Below are 24,165 nucleotides of genomic sequence, written 5' to 3' on the forward strand. Positions count from 1 at the left end.
TTGATAATTTTCAATGTCCCGAAAAATCTAAACTTTTAATACCACCCTTATAATATTTATATCAGATTTAACTATTTAAGTATTTTTTGTGTCAAACTACAATGAATGATACCATGGAGGCAAGGAGTACGTTTCTTTTATAAAACAATTTTCAATACCCAGGATCCAACCACTTTACTAATTTCTAGTTCATTACTCATTAATTTTTTACTTAATTTGCCGTTAAAAGTAAAAAAGCTGATATAATCAAGGTAAATAGATAAAAATTAATTCTTTTAGTCGAGGGAGCATAGTGTAAATCCTGCATCCCCGCCCCCAAAATCATCCCTTATATCTATATCTACAAGTTTTTTAAATCTTACTTTTTTTTTAGTAAATAATAAAATAAAATGTTTTTCTAAATAAAATTAATAAATCCTTCAAACCATCATCAATTCAACAAAATTAGGGTTTTATATCTCCATCTCTATATCTCTCTCTCTATACATACATACATACATCTGTATCTTTATCTATATAATCTTGAAATTGAATTGAATTGGATCTTATTGATTGGGGGAAATAATGGAATCGGCAGCGGCGAACAGTAACAACAGCAACAGTAGTAGCAATAATAGTAAGATGATGATGATGATGGATGTATCGATATCGGATGACGTGGATTTGATAACTGAAACGCAAACCCTAGCCAAAGAAGCTTATGTGATGTTTCAGTTAGGAAAGTATTCAGATTGTCTTAAGCTCTTGAATCAGATCCTTGACAAAAAAGCTGATGATCCTAAGGTTAAAATTTCACTTTTCATCTATCTCTATCTCTATTTGTGTATATATATATGTGTGTGTGTGTGTGTGTGTGTGTGTGTGTGTTTATAGTTAGGTTTTATAGTTGTAGTAATGTTTCAAGTTGTGCTTTTTTGTTATTTGTAGATTGTAGGGTTGAGTTTGCAAAATGTGCTAATATGTGATTGATTGATTGTAAAATGTGATTGGTATCAAATATGATTCGTATTTTGTTACTGCTTTTTGTGTCTGAAGTGTAATGTTGGACTTTTTTCTGTACCTTAAGAATAGTTATGTAGATAGGTCGAGTTAGATGTATTACTCTGAAGATGTTGATCGCGTTTGCTTTGTTTAAGTAGCACTTCATTTACACCAATCTAGTTTTCTTGGAGTTTTGTTGATCTCTCACAGAACTATTAATGATATCACTTAGAAGGGTACTACGGTTTTCTTCATATCTGTTGTGACAAGCTTATGTTTCTGTATTTTGTTTTCACATCTATAGTTCTGATACTCTGCGTACCATCTCCGTATGCATGTTGTCATCTCTTTCCATATCCTGTGAGTTCCCTCATTCTATCCTTTCTGGGGAGAATACAACTCCCACCTAAGCTGAATTTGAATATTTGAAGAATCAATACCAAGGCTTTCAAGATTTGATAATTTCAATTCTATGTATTCAATTTGCTATTAAAGTTCCCAGAAGTCATTAGAGTGTCTAGCTTCTTTTGTGTAGTTTTTAACCCTTTTCTTTCCTTAGACCATGTTTACTATAAATGTCTCTAAAAGTTCATGATGAAAAACATGGCTTATATGTATGGCCTTACCGTTTAATTATATATGTCCAACATTTGATCCTTTTCATTCTATAACCATGATCCAGCTTGCTATGAATTCCTCTATTTGAGGTTTATTATTGAGGTGTTTTGTTTTAGAAATGTTTAAAAGTTATTGAATTGTAAGCTACTTGAAGACTTGATATATTTCCCTTCTTAGTTACAACTGTATGTCTGTACCTCATAATTGATTTTATATATTGAGGTAAAGAACACGATGTTAAACTATCTTTGTCGACAATTTATATTCTCGTTATAAACTCAAAGTACAACACATTTTAGTAATTTTAGTGACTAGTAATTACTTTGATGTGTTTGTGTTCAAAGATGATTCAGTTGTGATCTTGTGGCATAAACCATATGTAATTCATAGGTAGTGTAACAGACTGGGAAAGTTATATGTGAGGCTGGATATAACTAACTTAGAATTCTAACAAAGTTGTTGGTGTGCACTGATGAATACTACTGAGGGGTATAGTTATAGTTACGGTTACGGGGCTATGCTTTGCTGGGTACTCTAGAGTAACTTAATGGTCATTCCTAGGAGACTGGCAATAGTAGGACTAGGACCTTAGCAAAAATGGAAACCCTAATTGGATGCGCTGTGCTTGATTCAATGGTTACAAGTGCGTTGTTTTACTCTCAGAATTTTGAATCGTTCTTCACGTCCGGAGTATTAAAAGAACAATAAGCTATTACTTAGAAATTAACAACTAACTAAAAGCAGACCACGTTTTGAGCTGTTTTCAGCTCACATTAGTGTATTAAGCTGAAGTTTCTCCAAGATCTATGTACTTGGGATAGAGCATTGTGGTAGCTTGTAAGGTTGGAGTCTTTCTCTCTGCGATCTGTTATGTTTAGGCGTTTAGTGCTCGAAAAGTTATCATTTTTTTGGCTTTTGCTTTTTACTTATTGTGTTTAGCAAATTAACCATTTAGTCAACCTGTGCATTTTATCATCAGTCTCAAGAAGATTGAAACTTCTTTCTTTACTCTCAACATATTAGTAGAGAGTAACAGCTAAGTCTCTCGTGTAGAAATCATTCATCCATTGCTAGGATAAAAACGGTCCAACCCTTCTGGTGCTCTTATATTTTTCGTTGTTTGGAGCTGACTTCGATTCATCTAATCGTGAATAGAACATATTGTGGCTTAGTTTCTGAAAAGGGTTTATCGATATGGTGATGACTAGGGGTGTATTGGGCCATATCTTTGTGTTAAATAGGGTGTATCAGTATGGTAACTACAGTTTTTCGATTGAGTTCAGGCTGCCATTGATCTGTGCCATTCTAGTCAGGTTACTCCTGCACCTGTCATTAACATGACCTATATATTTCTCCTGCTCATCATGGTAAGGGATCAGATAGAATAGATGAAAAGCTGTCAGGTGTTGTCCCATGCAACACAGATCACTTCGGACCTCAAGTTTTTCACTGCTCTGTATGATTAAAGATGGATCCCAAAGCATGGTTCAACATTAGCTTATTTTTTAAGGCGATATAAATGTTTTGTGATTTTAGGAAAAGGGTTTTGTTACTGGATTGTTCTATGTCCTAAATTCTTACTTGATGGATTCTTATGGAAATTCCCTTTCTATGCATTGCACTTTTATGTGTAGATTCTTCATAACATTGCTATTGTGGAGAACTTCCAAGATGGATTCTCAAATCCAAAGAGATTTTTGGAAGCACTTGATAATCTCAAGGTATGTTTAATGCTGTCATTTTTGAGATTGGTGCTGTAGAACACTACTTCGTTTTTACAATTCTTCAATAAACTTCTCTATGAGAAATGCCCTGCTGGGAACAGGAGTAGGTAGTTTATTGATGAAGGATAGGGAACAAGGAAATAAACTATAGTTACGATGTCGTGTTATGTTATGCTACCAAAAGGCAGAAATTTTCTCAGTTTTGTAGGAAAAGTGGATCAAGTGGTTGACAGGGTTCTAACTTTTACTTCTGATCTTTCTTTCATAAAAACAAAACTTTATTGTTTTTTAGTTCTGTTCTGCTCTTAGGGTGTCTTTGCTCTATCAATACCAGAACATACATAAAGTGGAAAGTAAAGCATGAAATATAACCAGAGCTAATGTCTTGACACTGTTCTACATGCTTTACTTGACTACATTGTTTTTGAGCTAAATGCTAACTGAAAATGCATGTAGTATGCATAGAACATGCCACAAGAACTGGTTTGATAGTAAGTTGATTCTAATCTTTCTGGCTGATGAAGTAATTAATAAGTAACTAGGATCTTGGAGAATCAGGCAGTTATTGGCTATAATCTGATGTTAGTAACAATGAATGGAAAGGTGCAATGGTTCAGAGTTGTAAATTGCTACCTAAAAAAGAAAATATCTTGAGATTTTCTGGGTGTTAACACAGTTTTTAACTTTGTATTTGTGCTGTTTCTGTTTTTTCTTTTTTTTTTTCTCAGAACAAAGTCTTATTTCAAGTGTCTTTTCTGAAAAGTTTAACTATCTTAGGTTATGATCCTCCTGATTTTGATTTAGGTTATTGATTTTGTTCTATTAAGACTTCTGGTCATATTTTGCAATTACGTTCATACTTTATATAAGTTAATAATTTTTCGCTCTTCTTGCAAACTTGTGAAGGATGATACACCTTGTTGTACACTTGTACCCTATATTTTTAAGAAGAAATGCCAAATCCACAGACTTTGTCTATATCTGCCTTTGTCCCAAAATATTTATCTCGCAAAGAAACATGCATTTATTGCAACAGTTTATCCTTACTATACATCTGGTGCATTGAATTTTCTCAACTGATACTATTTTCAACCTTGGGGGTGGGGTGTTGGGGGATTACTTCATTAAAATTATCGGTCTAGAATAAGATGGACTTCAACCTTGGGATCGAGGGAGTATAAAGTTGAAAAGTCATTTGATGGGGGATCGATTCCCTTACAATTCAGATAATAGTAAGAACTGGAACATTCAATACCCAACCCCACCTGACAAAGTCTTTACTTTTTTACATCCTGCCCAATATACTTGCCGTCTGTCGATTTGTAAATTTTTTGTTGTCTCTTTATTCTTTGTCAAGTTCTCTTTTCTTTGCCTGACAACATAACTTCTGGTTATCATATGATTCTGAATAGATTGTCTTATGTTAGTGAGGTTTTATTTATAGATCACATAAGAAATTTTGAGACCAATTTGTTTTATGAAGTACAACATTTGTCAGCATCTACTTTTGTTACACATGTTATGAGATCAAGTTACGGGAAGAGTATATACAGGCCTTAAATCATGTAGATGCCCATGCACGCCAATTGACATTCTGTTTGATAGGCACTTAAACATAGTGGCAAACGCATTTTTTTTTTCAAACAACTATGAATGTTTGCCTATAAAATCATTGATTATCTTATCAACAAAATCAATTGGTAGACAGATAAATGATTTGAAATTTTGAATGTTGAATTGCTTTTTTTTTGGTATGCAGTTATTTATGATCCTTACATTTTTATAGAATTTTTTTTTTTGTTATAAATCTGTTTCTGAGTTTTTATTTATTTGGTTTAGAAACGAAATGAGAGGCTTGCTCATTCTGCTGGGGAAAATGCAGAGGCGTTGAACAGCATGATTAAAGCTGCGGGAAACAAGGGAAATAGTGTTGCGGGCAATTCAGCCTCTACCATCAATAATGCCCAGGGTGTTTCAGCTGATGATTTTGATATATCTATGACAATGTTTAACATAGTACGTCAATATGTTTTTTTGTTGGTTTCAAAGTTATTATGCATTGTCTGTTATATCTGTGTTACCATGATTGTATAAACTGATCTTCTGCCATAATATGTCTTTGTTAGGCAGTCATCCTCTACCATCTACATGAATATGAGAAGTGTTCCTCCATTTTGGAGAGATTATATCAAAATATCGAACCATTAGATGAGGTAATAGAATAATTTCCAATAATTATCCTCGATTTGATTTGGGTTTGCTCATCGGTTCACTTTTGTTCTGCAGAGGGTGGCACGTCATGTGTGCCTTTTGTTACTGGATGTTTCTTTTGTATGCCACCAGGCTTCAAGAGCTGGAGTAAGTTTCTCGTTTTTGATAGGGACTAGAAAATGGGCCATATTATAATGCTCATTACATGAATTGTTTTCCTACTTATATGTGTAATTGTAGTTTTTAGGATGCTAAGATCATCTAGAAATCGACAATAAATTGTCTTATAGACTGTTGCCATCAAGTTATGGTTTTTAGGATGCTAAGATCATCTAGAAATCGACAATAAATTGTCTTATAGACTGTTGCCATCAAGTTATGTATAAGAAAAAAAGCACATATGCTATAGTTTTAATACATTACAAGTGAATATATCAAGTACCTTTCAGACAATGCTTTCTAGCTTAAAACCTGCTTAACCTAGCACAGTATGTTTTACCACCTAATTAAGTCCCTAACATGTATATCGTCGAAGAAATTATTATATACACTTAGGCCAAAGCATACCTTTAGATTGTATAAGGTAGAACATAAAACGAACATACTTTTACCTAGGCGAATGTCAATATACAGTTTTGTTGTAGGATTTAAATGGTCTTATTCAATTATAATATTGTAGATATAGTGGGACCTATTGTCGCTAAATGTAATTGTGTCAACTCTTCTATCTTTGATTTTAACTTTCGGCCGGATAATTTAGAAAAAAAACTGTCATGTGTTTATTGCAGGAGGTGATCAATTACTTGGAAAAAGTGGGTGGCAATAGCTTAGGTGGGATTCAGGGTGATTCCGGAAACTTCACTCAGCAACAGCAGTTAACGAATCTTGTGACAAAATCCACATCAGCACCCAGCAACGTGATGATATCGGATCCAATCACCTCTGATTCGACTGTTAATGTAAATGGCCCCGAAAGTCCTTTATCGCGAACTCTCTCAGAGGAAACACTTTACGAATCTTTAATGTCAACTCTCGATGTGAGTGGAGCCCAAAACCTTACGAGACCTTCAAATGATCTCACAAGAACACAAGCTGATGATTCTTTCATTACAACATCCGATCTAAGGCTGAAAGTGCATTTATACAAAGTTTGGATTCTGATCCTTACAAGAAATCTTAAAGCAGCCAAACGTGAGGTCAAATTGGCCATGAACATAGCTCGCGGAAAAGATTATTCACTCGCATTGTTCCTAAAATCTCAACTAGAGTATGCTAGAAATAACCACAGGAAGGCAATAAAGCTTTTAATGGCGTCAGTCAGTCAAACCGAGAATGGAACTTCCGCTCTATATTACAACAATCTTGGATGCATTTATTATCAACTTGGAAAATACCAGACATCTGCCGTCTTTTTCTCAAAGGCATTAAGTAGCGGCTCTCAACTAAGGAAAGAAAAACCTATGAAACTGTTCAATTACTCGCAGGACAAATCTGTCCTTTTTGCATACAACTGCGGGTTAGTTTATTTGGCTAGCGGGAAACCATTACTTGCGGTTCGATGTTTTCAACAGGCGGGTTCAGTTTTCTTCAAGCGGCCTCTCTTATGGCTTCGGATTGCCGAGTGCTGTATAATGTTTTCTGAAAAGAAAGCGGATATAGACGTTAATGTTATTGGAGGGGGAAAATGGAGGCAACTTGTTATAGAGTACGGGAATTCAAGAAGCATGGTACACGTTGAACCGAATCTTTCACTGACGTTTGCTAAAAGTTGTCTTCTAAATGCATTACACTTGTTGGACTGTCCTGATCAGTCACTCCCTGCTGGTTTGAATATAAAAGTGGTTCAGGGTCAAGGTCAGGTGAATTCAAATGGGGAAGTCAAAGAGTCAAAGGCGGGGAATAGTGCGTTGCTGCAGAGCTCAATTAACGAATACGAGGGTCTTTGTGGAAAAGAGAACCAGATGATTTTGCAAGCTGTACTTGCTGACCTGGCGTTTGTTTACTTGGAACTGGGAAATGCAGTGAAGGCGTTAGCTGCCGCTAGGTGTCTGTTGAGACTTACCGAATGTTCTAGAGTTTATGTTTTCCTGGGAAATGTGTATGCAGCTGAAGCTTATTGTCTTTTGAATCAACCTAAGCAAGCTTCTGAGCATTTGTCGAGTTATATTTCGGGGCAAAGTATAATCGGATTACCCTACAGCCAAGAGGATTGTGACATCTGGCAAGCGAGGAAAACCGTGGATTTGGAGGAGCCTAATTCCAAGAATACCCCTTCCGTTAATCAATTGCTGCCACAGGGCAGCTTTAGCTCTATTTTTATCAAGCCTGAAGAGGCTCGCGGTGTCCTGTTGGCAGACATGGCTGCCATAGCAGCGGCTGAAGGTGACCTTGGGAGGGCACAGGAGGCTGTCTCAGCTGCATTGTCGATTTTACCAAGCAACCCTGATGTTGTTCTTACCGCAACTTATATTGATCTGGTGCGTGGAAACACTCAGGACGCAGTGTTGAGGTTGAAACAGTGCAGCCGTGTACGGTTTCTTGCAGGCACATTAGCAGAGAAATGATGGCTGGTTAAATGAGAATTTGAGGCCTTGAGCATCTGTAGGTAGGTGAAACAATCCTTTGAAATCAAGGATTTGATTTGTAACATATATATAGCTCAAAGTTCAGGGTAAAAAGTTGTTTTTTTTTCCGGTGACTCCTTATGAGCCTTTTTTTTTTCTTCTTATAATTCTGTTGGTTCTTAGGGTTTAAGTGATCAGTCGATATGAGACAATGGTGGCTAACGGAGTTGCCCTCCAATAGATTTGAGATGTAGTGGTATCTTTCTTTTTTGAGCATGTTGATGTACTGATTTGAAGAGATGTTTAGTTGGTTTAATGGGAGTTAAATTCAAATACTCCTTTGCTTCTTTGGTTCAAGCTAATTTTTGGTTTCAAAGTTTGTTGATATTTGGTGGGTTAAACAACCGGTCATTGTCAGTGTTTTGACCGATATTGATCTTGATATTAGATATGCTGGTCATAATTCCTTTCAGAAATTTTAGACCGAAAGTGTCGATAAATGATAATAGTGGGCGCTAATTAAGATACAGAACTTTGTTTGTTTTCTATTTCATTTTTTAAATTTTACCTAGTCAACCGCAAAGAATAAATAATCTTATATATTTCAAGCTTATGGTGGTGATTTAAATTTGGATAAAGAGAGTATAATGTGTCATCTAGCTTGCCCTTGGAAGTTGTAACTAACAAGGATTAATCGTCGTAAAATGTAAAGTTTAAGGTATCAGTCAAGTATTGGGCTGTTTTTTCAGGCTGAATGTGGACCAAATGCTTCGTTTTTCATTTGTTTTTAGCATTTTTTTTTCCCGGGCTTTATTTAATTTAAGAAAATATCCTCAAAAGCACTAGCCCAAAAGCTTTTAAAGGGTTTTTAAAACTTTTGATAGTTTGATTACCAATTTTTTTCAAATGGACGCTGCATTAGTTTTGAAACAGCATTTACCACCTAGTTTGTGTTGGTAGGACAGAGCTACATTGTGGTTTAACGAAGTCTATTGAATTCCCAACTTTGAAAATAAGAAAAGCGGATATTATGAGTTATTAGATCTGGTTTTACTTACTAATTATATCTATTTCTTATTTTTGTGGATTTGTTGCCTTTACATAGTAATACCTGATCGAAAAATGACAATTTTGTTATTCGTACTCTTTATCAACATAGACATAAGTATGTTTATGTTGATATTTGGGACTCATATTTGACCAACCAAAACACACCCGTTTTAAGTGAGTCTTATTTCGTTTGAAAGACTTAATCACATGTTAACATTACCTATTTTTAAATTTTTCCGAAACAATACACACAAGAAATTATAGCCAATTAAAAACCGCAAAAAATAAAAATCTTTAAGACCAGATCTTGTCTTACTAACTAATTATAACTTTTTCTTATTTTTTGTGGGTTTGTTGCCTTTACACGGTAAGACCCGATTGAAAAATGACAATTTTATTATTTGTACTCTTTATCAACATAGACATAAGTATGTTTATGATTACATACGTAGACAATAGATTTCGGCCTTTAAACTCATTTGGAAATCTAGAAAAAATCTCCAACAGACTGTTTTGGGACTCATATTTGACCTACCAAAACACACCCGGTTTAGGTGAGTCTTATTTCTTTTGAAAGACCTAATCACATGCTAACATTACATATTTTTAGATTTTACCGAAACAATATACACAAGAAGTTATAGCCACTTCAAAACCGCAAAAAATGCAAATCTTTAAGACCAGATCAGGTCTTACTTACTAATTATAACTTTTTCTTATTTTTGTGGGTTTGTTGCCTTTACACGGTAAGACCCGATCGAAAAATGAAAATTTTGTTATTTGTACTCTTTATCAACATAGACATAAGTATGTTTATGATTACATACGTAGACACTAGATTTCAGCCTATAAACTCATTTGGAAATCTAGAAAAAATTTCCAACAGACTGCTTTGGGACTCATATTTGACCGACCAAAACACACCTGTATTAAGTGAGTATTATTTCTTTTTAAAGACCTAATCACATGCTAACATTACTTATTTTTAGATATTACTGAAACAATATACACAAGAAGTTATAGCCATTTCAAAACCGCAAAAGATGCAAAATTGTTTAAGACCAGATCTGGTCTTACTTACTAATTATAATTTTTTCTTATTTATGTGGATTTGTTGCCTTTACACAGTAAGACCTAATCAAAAAATGACCATTTTGTTATTTGTACTATTTATCAACAGAGACATAAGTATCTTTATAATTACGTACGTATACAATGGATTTCTGCCTTTTAAACTGAATTGGAAATCTAGCAAAAAACTCCAACGGGCTGCTTTGGGACTCATATTTCACCCACCAAAACACACTTGGTTTAGGCGAGTTTTATTTCTTTTGAAAGACCTAATCACATGCTAACATTACCTATTTTTAGATTTTACCGAAACAATATACACAAGAAGTTATAGCCAATTCAAAATCGCAAAAGATGCAAATCTTTTAGACCAGATCTGATCTTACTTACTAATTATAACTTTTTCTTAATTTATTGGGTTTGTTGCCTTTACATGGTAAGACAAGATCGAAAAATGACAATTTTGTTATTTGTACTCTTTATGAACATAGAAATAAGTATGTTTATGATTACATACGTATACAATAGATTCCAACCTTTTAAACTCATTTGGAAATCTAGGAAAAAGCTCCAACGGACTGCTTTGGGAATCATATTTGACCCACCGAAACACACCCGTTTTAAGTAAGTCTTATTTCTTTTGAAAGGGCTAATCACATGCTAACGTTATCTATTTTTTGATTTTACCGAAACAATATACACGAGAAGTTATAGCCACTTCAAAACCGCAAAAATGCAAATCTTTAAGAACAAATCTGGTCTTACTTACTAATTATAACTTTTTTATTTTGTGGGTTTGTTGCCTTTACACGAAAAATGACAATTTTGTTATTTATACTATTTATCAACATAGACATAAGTATGTTTATGATTATATACGTATACAATAGATTTCGGCCTTTTAAACTCATTTGGAAATTTAGCAAAAAGTTTCAACAGGCTGCTTTGGGACTCATATTTGACCCACCGAAACACACCCGTTTTAAGTGAGTCTTATTTATTTTGAAAGAGCTAATCACATGCTAACATTATCTATTTTTTATTTTTCCTAAACAATATACATAAGAAGTTATAGCGACTTCAAAACCGTAAAAATGCAAATCTTTAAGACCAGATTTGGTCTTACTTGCTAATTATAACTTTTTCGGTTTATTGCCTTTACACGGTAAGACCCAATCAAAAAATGACAATTTTATTATTTGTACTATTTATCAACGTAGACAAAAGTATGTCACCCAATCTTATAACAGCCCATTGAAATTTCAACCATTACTACAAATTAAGATTAGTATTCGGAAATTAAGAAGCCTATATATCTTATATTTTTATTGAAGATATTCTCGATCACTTTATTGTTGAAGCTAGCAAACGTTGTTTTTTTGTGTTTTTCCATATGTCCCAAAGGGATATTGATGTTTCTCAAGACAAGAGTCCAAGACTACGTACTGTTATCGACTGACTAAGGTGTACGTCTATCAAGTGATGGGTGGTTTAACATACGCTGCTCGGCTGCTGGTTTGACATTTCGAAGTGGGTGTGTGGGAGGCGGTTTAATGATTCGTGCTTTTACTTTGAAGGTAGAAGGTTTTGCACCAACGGGATCAGTGGCAGTCGTAGTGGTGGAAATAAGCATCATCCAAATGAGAAGAAGAGCAATAATGAGTTGCTTAGAGGACTCCATTAGTTAATTATATATGTCACTCACTCACCCACTTAATGTCTAAGTGATGTCTTGAGCCAATGTGTTATATTTATACACTTTATCTATCTATCTATCTATAGATGATTTTGACTCTATAACTCATTCTCTCCATACAAAAAATCAATAATGGATAGTAATCATTATCTCAATTATTTCAAATAATAGTGTGGATTTTGAGCAGGTTGATGGACTGGTCCGAAGAGGTCGATGTCCAACTGGTTTAATAAAATTAATAATACTGGGTTGCCTTTGTGTGTTCAAATCAAAGGTTTTGTTTTCTTTTATGGGCTTTATTTGTTTTAAAGTTATAGCCTAAAAGGCACTAGCCCAAAGTATGTGATAAACTGTATATAACAATCTATGTGTTCATACTTTTGAAATTTTATAATTTGATTAACAATTTTTCGAATTCTCTAATTTTCGTCTCATATGCATATATTTTTTTAAAAATATCAATTGATCTTACTAATCTTTTTGGAACTAAAAGATCCAAGCGATACATCAGAACTAAGAATTTTTCTTTTTTAACATGATTTCAAGCATGGTCCAAAAATTATATTTTATGGTTAGAAAATCTAGAGTGTACATTAATACTTTTTTTTTTTTTTTTTAATCTTTTTTATAACATGTAATGATATATTTTTGCATAACCTGATATATATAGGGCCAAACAAATTTCCCAACATATTATAATATATAAAATATATTTTAAATGAGATGAGTGCAGAGTCAACATAAATGAAATATGTTTTATTTTGCCATTATTTGAATTTAATTTTTGTATTGTATGTGATCCATTGTAACAAAACATAACGTGACAAAACTTTAGCTAAATTGTTAAGGGTACTATCTTAACTTTGCAATTGGTTTCGTTAGTTTTGTCGGCAAACTAAATAAGTTTGGAGGGCATTGATACTAAATATAGAAATGCTATATGTGAACAAAATTTTTGTAACTTTATTTTATCTATTTGCTTATCTAAGTTTTAGATGAAAAGCCCATGACCACTAGTTTCATATCTTTGGTGATGGAAATGTTTCATCCCGGCCTTTTATATGGTTTTGTAATTTATCGTTTGACACGCACTAACATTTGTATCCACATATGTTATGCATATTCCTCCAAAAACGTAGATATATGGCATCGTTATTTATAGCTATAAGGCTTAAGGGCGAAATCTTTATTAATCTCTTTATAATTGTTAAACTCACACCACATTTATTATTTTAGGCATTGTTTAAAAAATAAGAAATGTCCTAATATATAGTTGGAGATCTAGCTTGACATCCTCGTTAGAGATTTCAAGTTCAATTAGAGGTAAATGATTACAGAATTACAGCGGTTAAACTACGTACGTACGTATATCTCGATATATAAAATCGTTCTCCTTAATTCATCTACCCATTTACTTACTACAAAAATATATACATTTTGACTAATAATCATGTGTGTTTTGATTCTTAGTTTTCCCCTAGCTTGTTCTTTTAGATGCATAGCATATGTATGTATATGTATATATATGTATGTTGATGATTTATATTAAAATTCCAAGTGATACTACTATACTCCGTACGTATTTCACAAGATTGGAGATAAGGAGAATCTTTGATTTATTTTTTTGTATGTTGAGAGACATATATGTAGAATGCAAACACATGATTTAAATAGAGTGATGACAAACAAATGTCATGTGCATACATATAGGCAGGCATGGTCCCTCGTCCGTTCCTCACCGCAAAAACCATGCATTTTACTAGTTATTTCATTTTAACTTTCACTATGTCTACTTGTACTCTTTCTAGGGCTAGAAATTAAAGTGGTCGATCATACTGCAGATGAGTATTATTGACGATACACTGTCATATGCATGTTAATATAAAACAAACTAGATAAAGTGATCTATCTCTGAATGTATAAATTATAATATGTTCATGCATGTGTAAACAAATATTAAACTTTATGCATCTAATTAAAAGCTTGACATTTGTAACCGTTGATTTCTCCCCTCCTTGTGTGTAGAAATTTTGCTTTACAAGCAAGTGTGAACGATTTATATATTTTCAAAAACCTTTGTATGTGTAAACTTTTTTTTGGGTAAAAAGTTTTAATCTAAACATTTTTTCCTCGCATATATATATAAATATGGAAATTAAGTGTGATGCTTACTTGAACATTTTTCATATTTTTAAATGTAAAAATTTTAATCTTAAGCATAAATAAATTAATAAATAGATATATATGGATAACCTTAAAACGCTGTGAGACGTAATATTTTATTATTTTTGTTGTAGTACGTACGTATGTTGTATATGCTAATTAACAATAGTCGTTTATCAATTACGTACATGCATGTCACTAAAAAATATGCTGACTGATAAGCCTTTTAACAAAAAAATTTATTTATTTTAAATGGAACATATGGATGAAGTAGCAAACTAGCTAGCAGTGTAGCCAAGTCGATGTTTGAGAGACTTATTGGACGTGTGACAATATTATTGACATGACATGTATACATATATAGAGGCGGTACTAAGAAAAAATTTTAAAAGGGACAAACTTAAAAAACTTAAGAAAAATAAATCTAAAAGGGGGCAAAATGTTAAAAACCTATAGAAATTTTTTAAAAATTTATGAAAAATTTAAAAATACATAACAAATTTTAAATTTGGAGGGGGGCATTGGACCCCCTTGGCCCCCTTTAGTACCGCCGCTGTACATATATAATCCAAGGAACAGGAAAACCGTACAATTAAGCATATGTATATGTTGCGTATTATTGTCTTTGAATCTTTGACTTATAATGAACCTAAGCTAGTAGTAGAGTCCATGATGCATGTTACATTGTTAATTGATAAAGAGATTGATTAGCTAGCTACATATCGGCGATTAACTGATCGAAAAGCTTTTGGTTTAGTATAGTAGTGTATCAAGTAATTAATCGGTCGACCAAAATCTTGCGGGTAATCAAGAATATATATTGCGCGCGATGTGGTAACACCGCTAGCTGCCGAGGGTTTGGCTTGGGCACGGGTTGGGGAAGCACATTTTGCCAAGCCACACACTACATCAAACACATCATTTGAGCCTTTCGGTGCAGTGTCTAACAACTGGTTTGCAAGTTAAATATAGTGCAGTAGTGATACGGTTGTGTGAGATTTGGAAGGTTTTAAAAGGTTGAAGAGAAGCTAAAGTACTACAAAATTTAGATGATATAAAGAGAGGGGTTGAAAGTGAGGATGGAGTGAAGGTTGGAGGGTATGTTGTGATGCCCATATGTGTGACATTACATACATTCTTTATCTTTTTCTAATAAGATAATTAAAGTAATCATATACTACTTACGTACGTGATTACGTACATATATTAAATTAAAGTCACGAGCTAGCGAATAACAGTACTAGAACATCCAATTCCTTGATCAATTGGGGGTTATATAATTCCTTACATCAACAATAAACATGCGCATCAAACATTAATTAATCATGCATCATCTTTGAAAGCCAAAAAAAAAAAATAATTTTGAAACATTTATCAAAACAAACGAAAATTAATTGCATGCCTTAATTAACCACTCCAAACAAAGAGTTCTTGATCTTGATATATGGAGATTCATCCACTGATTCATGATCCCTACCCCTGCATCATATCCATCGATCAAACGCATAACTTTGTCAAAATTAAGTTCTAAATTAAATTAACACGTACTCGAGTACGTACGTAAATATACTATCATATTATACTAATTAATTAACACGTTTTTCATTTTCTTTTTGAAAGCATACGGCGATGATTAGTATATATACTTGGATCATAATCAATCTGAAAGGACCGGCGACTAGCTAAATTGTATGATTGAAACTTATGTATTCGGATAAGAGTATCTCATTAACAATAATCAAGTCACTACTACAACAAAAAACCCTATTATGGCAAACTTGGCTGTAAATTCGTTTTTTTATATAAAAAAAAAATGTCTACATTAGTGTATATATATATATATATATACTTTGGATCATAAATATGAAAGTGTTGTATAGGTTTAGTTGAAAAGTGGTTGGTGAGATTTTTCTGATATAACGCCAACCATGACTAGTGTCAGTAGTCTTAATTATGTTAACATGGCTTTAAGTTGGTTATGCAAATTAAGATTAGTTGAAGTAAAGATTCTTACTCAACTCGTAATTAATTAAGCTACACACATGCATGCATAAAATTATACATATATATTCATATATAAATATAAGAGATTTAATAATTCGCTGGCACACATGTACCCGGCCACAGATTGTGTATATGAGTAGAGAGATATATTAGGGCTTGCATGAGTGATATATATATATATATATATATATATATATATATAGATGATCGAGGAAATAAAGTTGAGTTATATAAGAGTAGTAAATATATATATATATACCTTTGATTTATATATAATTAAATGGAACAAGTGTAGCCAGGAGGAGGGGTCTTGCCACAAGTAATAAGCAGCTGAAGAGCAAGGGGAAGATATATGTTGATATTCAACAACTTGAGCTTTAGTGTTGTACACAAGCAAACTGCAGCCTCAAGCTCAACTAGCCCAGCAAGAACTGGACAGCATTGGTTGACCACTGGGTCACCCAGCCCAATATGAACCAGCCCACCTAGAAGATCCACACAAGCTCCTAGCTTTAGTGCATCAATGGGGCATGTGGCTGCAGCTGGTGGAGTTGGCACAAAGGGAGGTGGTGGGCATGGCTTTCCGCCTGATGGTGGGTTCAACACTGGTGGGACAGTGATTGGTGGGGTCACAACTGGTGGGATAGTGATTGGTGGTTTGACCACCGGAGGGATGGTGATTGGTGGTTTGACCACCGGAGGAATAACTGGTGGGATGGTGATTGGTGGCTTGACAATTGGTGGTGTTACAACTGGTGGTTTGACATAAGGTGGTTTGACATGAGGTGGGTGGGTAGATGGTGGTTTGCCGGATGGTGGCTTGCCAGATGGTGGTTTGCCGGAGGGTGGTTTGCCGGAGGGTGGTTTGCCGGAGGGTGGTTTGTGGTGAGGAGGTTTGCCACCACAAGGGACACAATCAAGAGCAATGGGAGTGGCAGTAGTGGAAATAAAGAACATGGAAATGAGGAGAAGAGCAGTGAGTTGCTTAGAGGACTCCATTGTCACTCACTCACTCAATATTATTGTGTGTGTATGTTTTTGGTGATGTCTAGAGCCAATTATATATATAGATGATTTTGACTCTATTACTCATTCTCCCTACTCAAAGAAATTTAATATTATATGGGTATCTCCAATGCTAAGGACGTCTTTAGGCGTCCTTGAGCTGCCACATCATATCCTTACAAAATCCTTATATATCTTTATAAACCCTTCAAATCTTATGGTTTTATCTCTAACCATATAAATATCTTTAGATATCCTTACATATCCAGCTAAAAACAAAGATATCTTAGGCAAGGGCAAGTAAGGACATGCCCTTAAGTAAGGGCATCATACAAAAAATCTTTAGTTTTGGACAAGCTAGCTTTAACGGCAAAAGATATTCAGGGGCACTTAAGGGCACCCCCATTGAAGATAACCTAACTAAAATTAAATGATTGTAAAGTTTTTTTTTTTACTTTGATAGTCTTACTCCTTTTAGCTTAAAAAATCTGTCACATCAGTCACTCGATCTAAACACAACAATTTAATTACTCATAACTAAAATTAATGATTATTTAGGGTTTTTTACTTTGGAAAATATTACGTGGATTCGAATTTCGATTCATATATGGGAGGTCTTTAAAACTCTTAAATTTCATCCTAGATATATATTAAAGATACTTTGTCTTTTTTGTTAAAGAAAAGTTTTAACATTCAAGACATACAATTGTTGATATATACCGGCCATCTCTTTCTAACCGATGTACACTTATTGGACATACGAACAACCACAAAGCTAGAAAATATTTATCATGTATATATCAATTAACAAGTTACATTTAGTTTCCACCAAGGGACCAACGCTCCAAAGTAATAAGAAAACAATGCATGGTTTGATTTTGTAAATAAAAATTTAACATAATGTTCATATACGAGTATATCTTTATAAATTCAACATAAGTAAAAGGAATCATTTTAAAAGGTTCATGCTAAATCACGGTCGTTAACCACTCAACGGAAGTCTTTTATGAACAAACATTTAAAATGTACTGCTCGTATTATGTACTGATTTTTTCTTAAATAATAATTAGCTAATTAAGTAAATAAGGAGTGTACGTAGAATTAATCAAGTCATATATGTAGATATACGGGTCAGGTATTGTAAAACAACTCTTAAAGTAAAACAAATAAGATAATATCTTGACCCTTAGATCATAGTTAAATTGATGCACGAATATTCACAAAGCAATTGATGTACAATGATATTTATGATGCACAGTGATTTCTATTGATGTAAAGCCTATTGTTTTATTTGTTTTACTTTAATATTTGTTTTATTTTACCTAAAATCTGTAGATATATATGTCTATTTCTAAATTGTAATTAACTTTCTAAGTGAACTGCGGAGTATTATGTTGGATTATATTAGTTCCTACAATAGCGATTGATGTACATATATGTGCGTCCAAAAGCCCAAAATCATAAATTTTGGTGAATACATTTTCTTGACCTATTCCCATGTGACCATGCATGGGTCTTGATATTAATTATTCGATCCGCCAGAGGTACACATACATATATGGAAATTTATCGAATCAATCTTACAATAATAATGCCTACGTACTTAACGTGTTATATAGCATGTCCACTATATATCGATCGAAGCTAGGATAAGTTATTTTAAGTTATACTCCGTATAAAATAAACGCTCATATAGTTTAATTAGATTCACATGCAATATATGTAATGCTTTAAGAGCAACCATTAATAATAAAATAGATGTTCATTCCCAAACCATTTTTTAGTTTAAATCAAGGAATCCATCATCTTACATTTGAGTCAATCGTTAGGATTGATGGATCTATCTCTCTTTCGTCGGATTATTTTCGTCCCCATCTCCTATCTGGCGATTGTAACCGCCACCATCCGCGGTTGCTATCACCATTGTATATACCATCTTACAACCACCTCCATCCCTGTTAGGGATGGCAAAAAAACCCTGGCCCGACGGGGAAACCCAAAACCCGATGAGGAAACCCGTTCGGGGCAGGGATTGGGGCATGTCTACCCCGACCCGACCCGATATCAATACCTATATCTATATATTTATAAGTAATTAGTTTTGAATCTATATTCCACACTAATATTAACAAAATTTGTATCTATATTCAATAACTTGCATATTTATTTCTCAAAACATCAAGAATAAGTAGTACCCTTTCTCAAATCATACAAGTTTTGGTAAATATTTTTGAAAAGTAACTATCTTTATCGGGTCGGGTTTCGGGTATGATTTTATCCCTGATGGGGTCCCCGATAAGGTACCCGATAGGTATCGGGTCGGGTTTGAGTCGTATATTCCTTATCGGGTTCAGGTTCAGGTTTAGTACTACCCGCCCAGAATCCAACCCATTGCCATTCCTAATCCCCGTTCACCGCCATCTCTGGGGTTGGATCATATATACCCCACGTGGCTAGGGGGCGCCCACACAGCCAAGGGCATCAGCTCCCTTACCAATGATCACTACCGTTATCATTATTGACCTCACTATATATCGATCACCCTTTTATCTCTCATTTATATAGATATCATAATAAAACGGAACTCGTACCTTGTCATGTTTTTATGTTTGCAAAATTTGTGTCATGTTTTTCAACTTTAAAACTTAACAACTTCACGATCGATTTATTGGACACTATAAAATTTGAATGTTTAGATTCAATATAGAACATAATGGAAGAAACATAACGACTTATATGTCCATCTTGATGTGTATATATATGAGATCAAAATTATGTTTAATGAGAATAATTCAAATAGAAACGTGATATGATACTTACTGATGAAATTACAAACGATAGCTAGCTGAACGCCTGAACATTTATGAATGACCTTAATTATTATATTTATAGTAGATCTAACACTACACCACTACAAAAGCGTCGACACATTTAAAAGCTAACACTTATCAAAGTGTTATATATTATCTGACAAAAGCATTGCATTATCTCTTATAAAAATGTTGTATTAGACCTAAGGTAACATTAGCTAATAAATACGTACATGCATGCAACATTTTGGTGTAAAAACATATGTTTTGTGGTATATAGAAAATTAAAACAGGACTAGCTTTTGATGTTGATTGACATATGCCTAAAGCCTTACAATCTTGCATATATGTAGTGTTCATTGTCGGGTCATATGTCTTTTAGCGTTTTACTAGCTACTATATTATTGATCAATATATTGGAGTCTTTCCGGCCGTACTCGCGAATCCAACAAAATGTACTTCTTGCATTACGAAAATGTTTTTTTGTGAGGATTAAGCGAAAAAAAGGGAGGGTTTTAATTAGAGCCGTAAAAGCTAGCATTTGCTATTTCAAAAATGTTTGCACAAGATTTTTGTAACAATTTTTAAAAAATGTTTAATAGTTTACATCTACATTTAGTTCTGCATAAAGGTTCAATGTACGGTAGTATAAAAACAAGCTAGGAAGAATAAGACTGCCAATATTTGTTAGCATACACTTGTCAAAATGTAATGGTGATCGACCACACTCTGATTTATATACATACATATATATATATATATATATCGATTATTAATTTTTATTTATTTTACTATCATGTATTTTAGAACAAGACGTACACTAATGAAACTTTAAAGCTGAAATATTAAGCCAAGTCTAGTGCTAGAATATACGGTCATATCAATATATATTCTGTTTCTATAAATATGAAGAAAAAGAAAACATCGTTTGGCATGCAACACACTTTATTCAACTCATTTGCGAGTCCCTTCTATTCTATGTTATTATACATGTGAAAGGACACGGTGTGGGGTGTACATCATGAGGACTTGGTAGAACCAAATTTCTCTTTCAACCTCCACTTGAATATTAATTATTTCAACTTATCAAAAACATATATACTTATGAAAAGTCTTAATCAAAAAGCTTTTCATAGTCCAACACGTACATTCACTAATTAAGGGAAAGACTCGTACACTAATGAAACGTTGTATGTCTTCAATCAACGTAGACTTAACAAAATCATCTCAACTCACCGATATAATTGTCATCCATCTATTTCTCATGTGTTTGGTTATGGAACGAATACATATTAAGTCCGGTGGTAATTAAGATGACTTGCTTTCTCACGAGAAGTCTCAAGTCCGCGTATTTTTCTTGACATATTAATGGGTAGCCAAAAATATTTATTTTTCACCTATGATAAGTCTGAGTGAATTTTTAGCTTCAGAATCTGGGTGATAGGTATTTCTCATCGAAAGACTTAAATTAGAGATGTATTCGGCGATAGGTTTTTCTGGCATGTACACCCGGTTATAACTCCATAGGAAAAAGAACTACAAACTGCAGGGACCAAAATTGTGAAATGAAAAGGAAAAATGCATGATCATTTTTTAAATTGTAATTGATCCTCCTTTAACGAATGCGGAACCAATCCTTGCAACATAACAAAATTTCAAGAATTTTTTTTTGAAGTGGGCATATTTAGTACTCATTTTGTCAAATAAGTGTTTGGAGAAAAAAAATTCGAGTACAAGTAAATCTGGCATTAAAATTGCCGGACTCGTACACATAAGCTCAACTCGGATATAGGAATGCCGGATTCAAAAACTTTTTCGTACGTGGCAGGAAAGAGAATATCGTACAAAGGAATCCAGAAGTTGGAGTGCCGGATTGACATGGAAGTACAAATGTGGCCCGACAACAACGAATCTGGAAATCCTATTGCCGGATTGGAAAATTGAATCCGGAAGTCCTGTTGCCGGATTGAAGTAAATGATTGGAAAAGTGAATCTGGAATTCCTATTGCCGGATTGAAGTAAGGAAAAGTGAATCCGGAATTCTTATTACCGGATTAGAGTAAATACTATTTATCAGTTTTATTTATAAGAATATGAACACTTTTTATAAATTTTAAGGAACATTATTATACTTTAGAAAATGGCAGTAGAATTTCCGGATTCAAAATCAACCTGGCATTCCAACTTCCGGATTTGTTGGTGTCAGTCACATGTGTACTTCTTTTCTCAATCCGGCATTCCAACTTCCAGATTCATTCAATACGGCATTCTAACTTCCGGATTCCTTTGTACAATATTCCCTTCCCTGTCACATACGAAAAAGGAGTTTCGTGTACGAGTCCGGCATTTCTAATGCTGAATTTACTTGTTTTATAAAAAAATTTTCCCCAAAACTTGTTTGACAAAATAAGTAACAAATATGTTCACTTCAAAAAAAAATTTCAAAATTTCAAGGGGAATATATGTAAAAGCTTCAAAGAAAACCAAAACGTGCAATATTTCACACACTTTTTAATGTTACTATTTTCAATATGTGAAGTTAATGTTTTCCGTTTAACTTGTCGTGTGTCATCTACGTTCTCCTGATATGTTACTCCTTACGTCCTTATTATTATTATTATTATTATTATTATTATTATTATTATTATTATTATTATTATTTACAGCATTTTAAAATTTTTATTAAAAAATGCTAGAAAGAATCTAGCAAGTACAAGCTACACTCAAACCGATCCAATAGACAAATGAAAGTAAGGTACATAATAGCTTCAGCTGACGATACAAAGCAAACACGCAACGTACTGACGACTACTAATTCGACTTTTAAAGTTTTTTTCTTTTAAAAGTAATTTACCTTCATGTAACTCATTCTTTTAAAGTTCATCTAGTAAGTAAGTAACTCCCAATGCCGTCTTCTACGGGTTTTGGGTCCCAATACCGTCTTCGACGGTGTATGGGGATGTTGATATGTAGATAGCCTTACCCCTACCAAAGGTAGAGAGACTGCTTCCAGGTTCTACCATAGGTAGAAAAGGACCTCCGGCCTTGCTAGGCATGAGGATCGAACCCATAACCTCTGTTTCCAGAGGTCTGAGCTCCAACCACTAATCCAACCCAGTTGGTTTTATATTCTTTTAAAGTTCATCTAATACTAGTAATTGCCGATCGAATGTGACCAATATAATTGAGAACCAAGTTCAGATAATATATAAATGCAACTTTTTATTATATTAACTAAAAGCATAAATAAACGAAAATTTTAGTACAAAATTACCCCCATAAATACCATATATGATCAAGCATGAGATTGTAGGTTCTACTCGATCATTATCTATATCATCAATCACTCTATCCAGTTTTACTATATTGGTTGTCAATCTTAAAATCTTTTGTCAAAACTAAACAAAAAATAAAAAAATCGAATATAAGGTGCATGAATTTGCTACGTACCAACTTGCATAATTTGGTAGGACCTTATAGCCAATTGCCATTTCACATTCACGTGACTAGCCCTCCTATTTTTATGTATGCAATTTCCATATGTACGTAGATTCAACAACTAATTATTAGATCATTATTGTTTACGAAGTAAAAGTAATTATAAATCTGGCCTTAATTGTTGTGATATAGACATTTTAATTTGCGAAAGATCATTATTTATCTTTTGAACACATATTTCATAGCTTATTGTTTAGCTCTCAGTAGCTATAAGAAATGTAATCACTAATATAATACTTCTATACATGTATTATTAATTATATATTTATATATAGCTGAAAAATAGTTGTCGAACAAATAGATTATGGATGTTTTACTGATCATATGCAGTGTAAAAAGGTTGATTTTAAATCCACGAGGCAACAATACATTATTGTGATCTAGCCCAACGTACTAGACATTTAATGCCTCTTATGTCTTTCAGCCAATTGTTGGTCATGGATTCAAAACCTATGAAATACATATTGGAGAGTCCTTGCCAATGAGGTGGGGCATGAGAGTTTTATCTAGCATTTAATTGGTTTCCTTCCGAACGATAGTTGGAATTCTACCGTCAGTCATGCCCTTGGATTGATTGTGCTGGTGACGTGGTCGATCTCTACCGGAAAAATGAAGAGATAATACCACTGAGTTCAATTACTACTGTTATTAAAAAAAAAATACATTATTATGATATCCTAAATTTGCTACGAATAATTTTGTAGGACCATTCATACCAAATTCACTTTAGGTCTCGCAAAACCACGGGACCGATGTAAAGTTGGTATAAC

The 24,165-nt window shown here is 33.6% G+C and overlaps 2 protein-coding genes across 3 annotated transcripts; one reads left to right on the top strand and one right to left on the bottom strand.

Annotated features, from left to right (window-relative positions):
• Positions 1 to 384: 384 nt before the first annotated feature.
• LOC122596100 (CCR4-NOT transcription complex subunit 10) lies at positions 385 to 8,460 on the top strand. Of its 2 annotated transcripts, XM_043768619.1 has the most exons (6): positions 385 to 783; positions 3,234 to 3,320; positions 5,163 to 5,339; positions 5,450 to 5,536; positions 5,610 to 5,681; positions 6,323 to 8,460. In XM_043768619.1, the coding sequence occupies exons 1-6, from the start codon at positions 565 to 567 to the stop codon at positions 8,096 to 8,098; spliced, it is 2,418 nt and encodes an 805-aa protein (XP_043624554.1). In that variant the 5' UTR covers positions 385 to 564; the 3' UTR covers positions 8,099 to 8,460. The 2 variants fall into 2 exon arrangements, with proteins under 2 accessions (XP_043624554.1, XP_043624555.1); XM_043768620.1 differs by lacking the exon at positions 3,234 to 3,320.
• A 6,843-nt stretch (positions 8,461 to 15,303) lies between these two features.
• LOC122597960 (36.4 kDa proline-rich protein-like) lies at positions 15,304 to 17,131 on the bottom strand. Its single transcript, XM_043770555.1, has 2 exons — positions 16,342 to 17,131; positions 15,304 to 15,557 (listed from the first exon to the last, which is right to left on the bottom strand). The coding sequence occupies exon 1, from the start codon at positions 17,079 to 17,081 to the stop codon at positions 16,359 to 16,361; it is 723 nt and encodes a 240-aa protein (XP_043626490.1). The 5' UTR covers positions 17,082 to 17,131; the 3' UTR covers positions 15,304 to 15,557; positions 16,342 to 16,358.
• Between the last annotated feature and the right edge of the window lie 7,034 nt (positions 17,132 to 24,165).

Source organism: Erigeron canadensis, chromosome 4, assembly GCF_010389155.1.
Source record: "Erigeron canadensis isolate Cc75 chromosome 4, C_canadensis_v1, whole genome shotgun sequence".
Classification (NCBI taxonomy): Eukaryota; Viridiplantae; Streptophyta; class Magnoliopsida; order Asterales; family Asteraceae; genus Erigeron; species Erigeron canadensis.

Excerpts from the sequence above, each read along its gene's own strand:
- LOC122596100 (XM_043768619.1), top strand. The coding sequence starts at position 565 with ATGGAATCGGCAGCGGCGAACAGTAACAACAGCAACAGTAGTAGCAAT. Across the intron at positions 3,321-5,162 it reads AAGCACTTGATAATCTCAAG|AAACGAAATGAGAGGCTTGC; the intron begins GTATGTTTAATG and ends TATTTGGTTTAG. Across the intron at positions 5,682-6,322 it reads ACCAGGCTTCAAGAGCTGGA|GAGGTGATCAATTACTTGGA; the intron begins GTAAGTTTCTCG and ends TGTTTATTGCAG.
- LOC122597960 (XM_043770555.1), bottom strand. The coding sequence starts at position 17,081 with ATGGAGTCCTCTAAGCAACTCACTGCTCTTCTCCTCATTTCCATGTTC.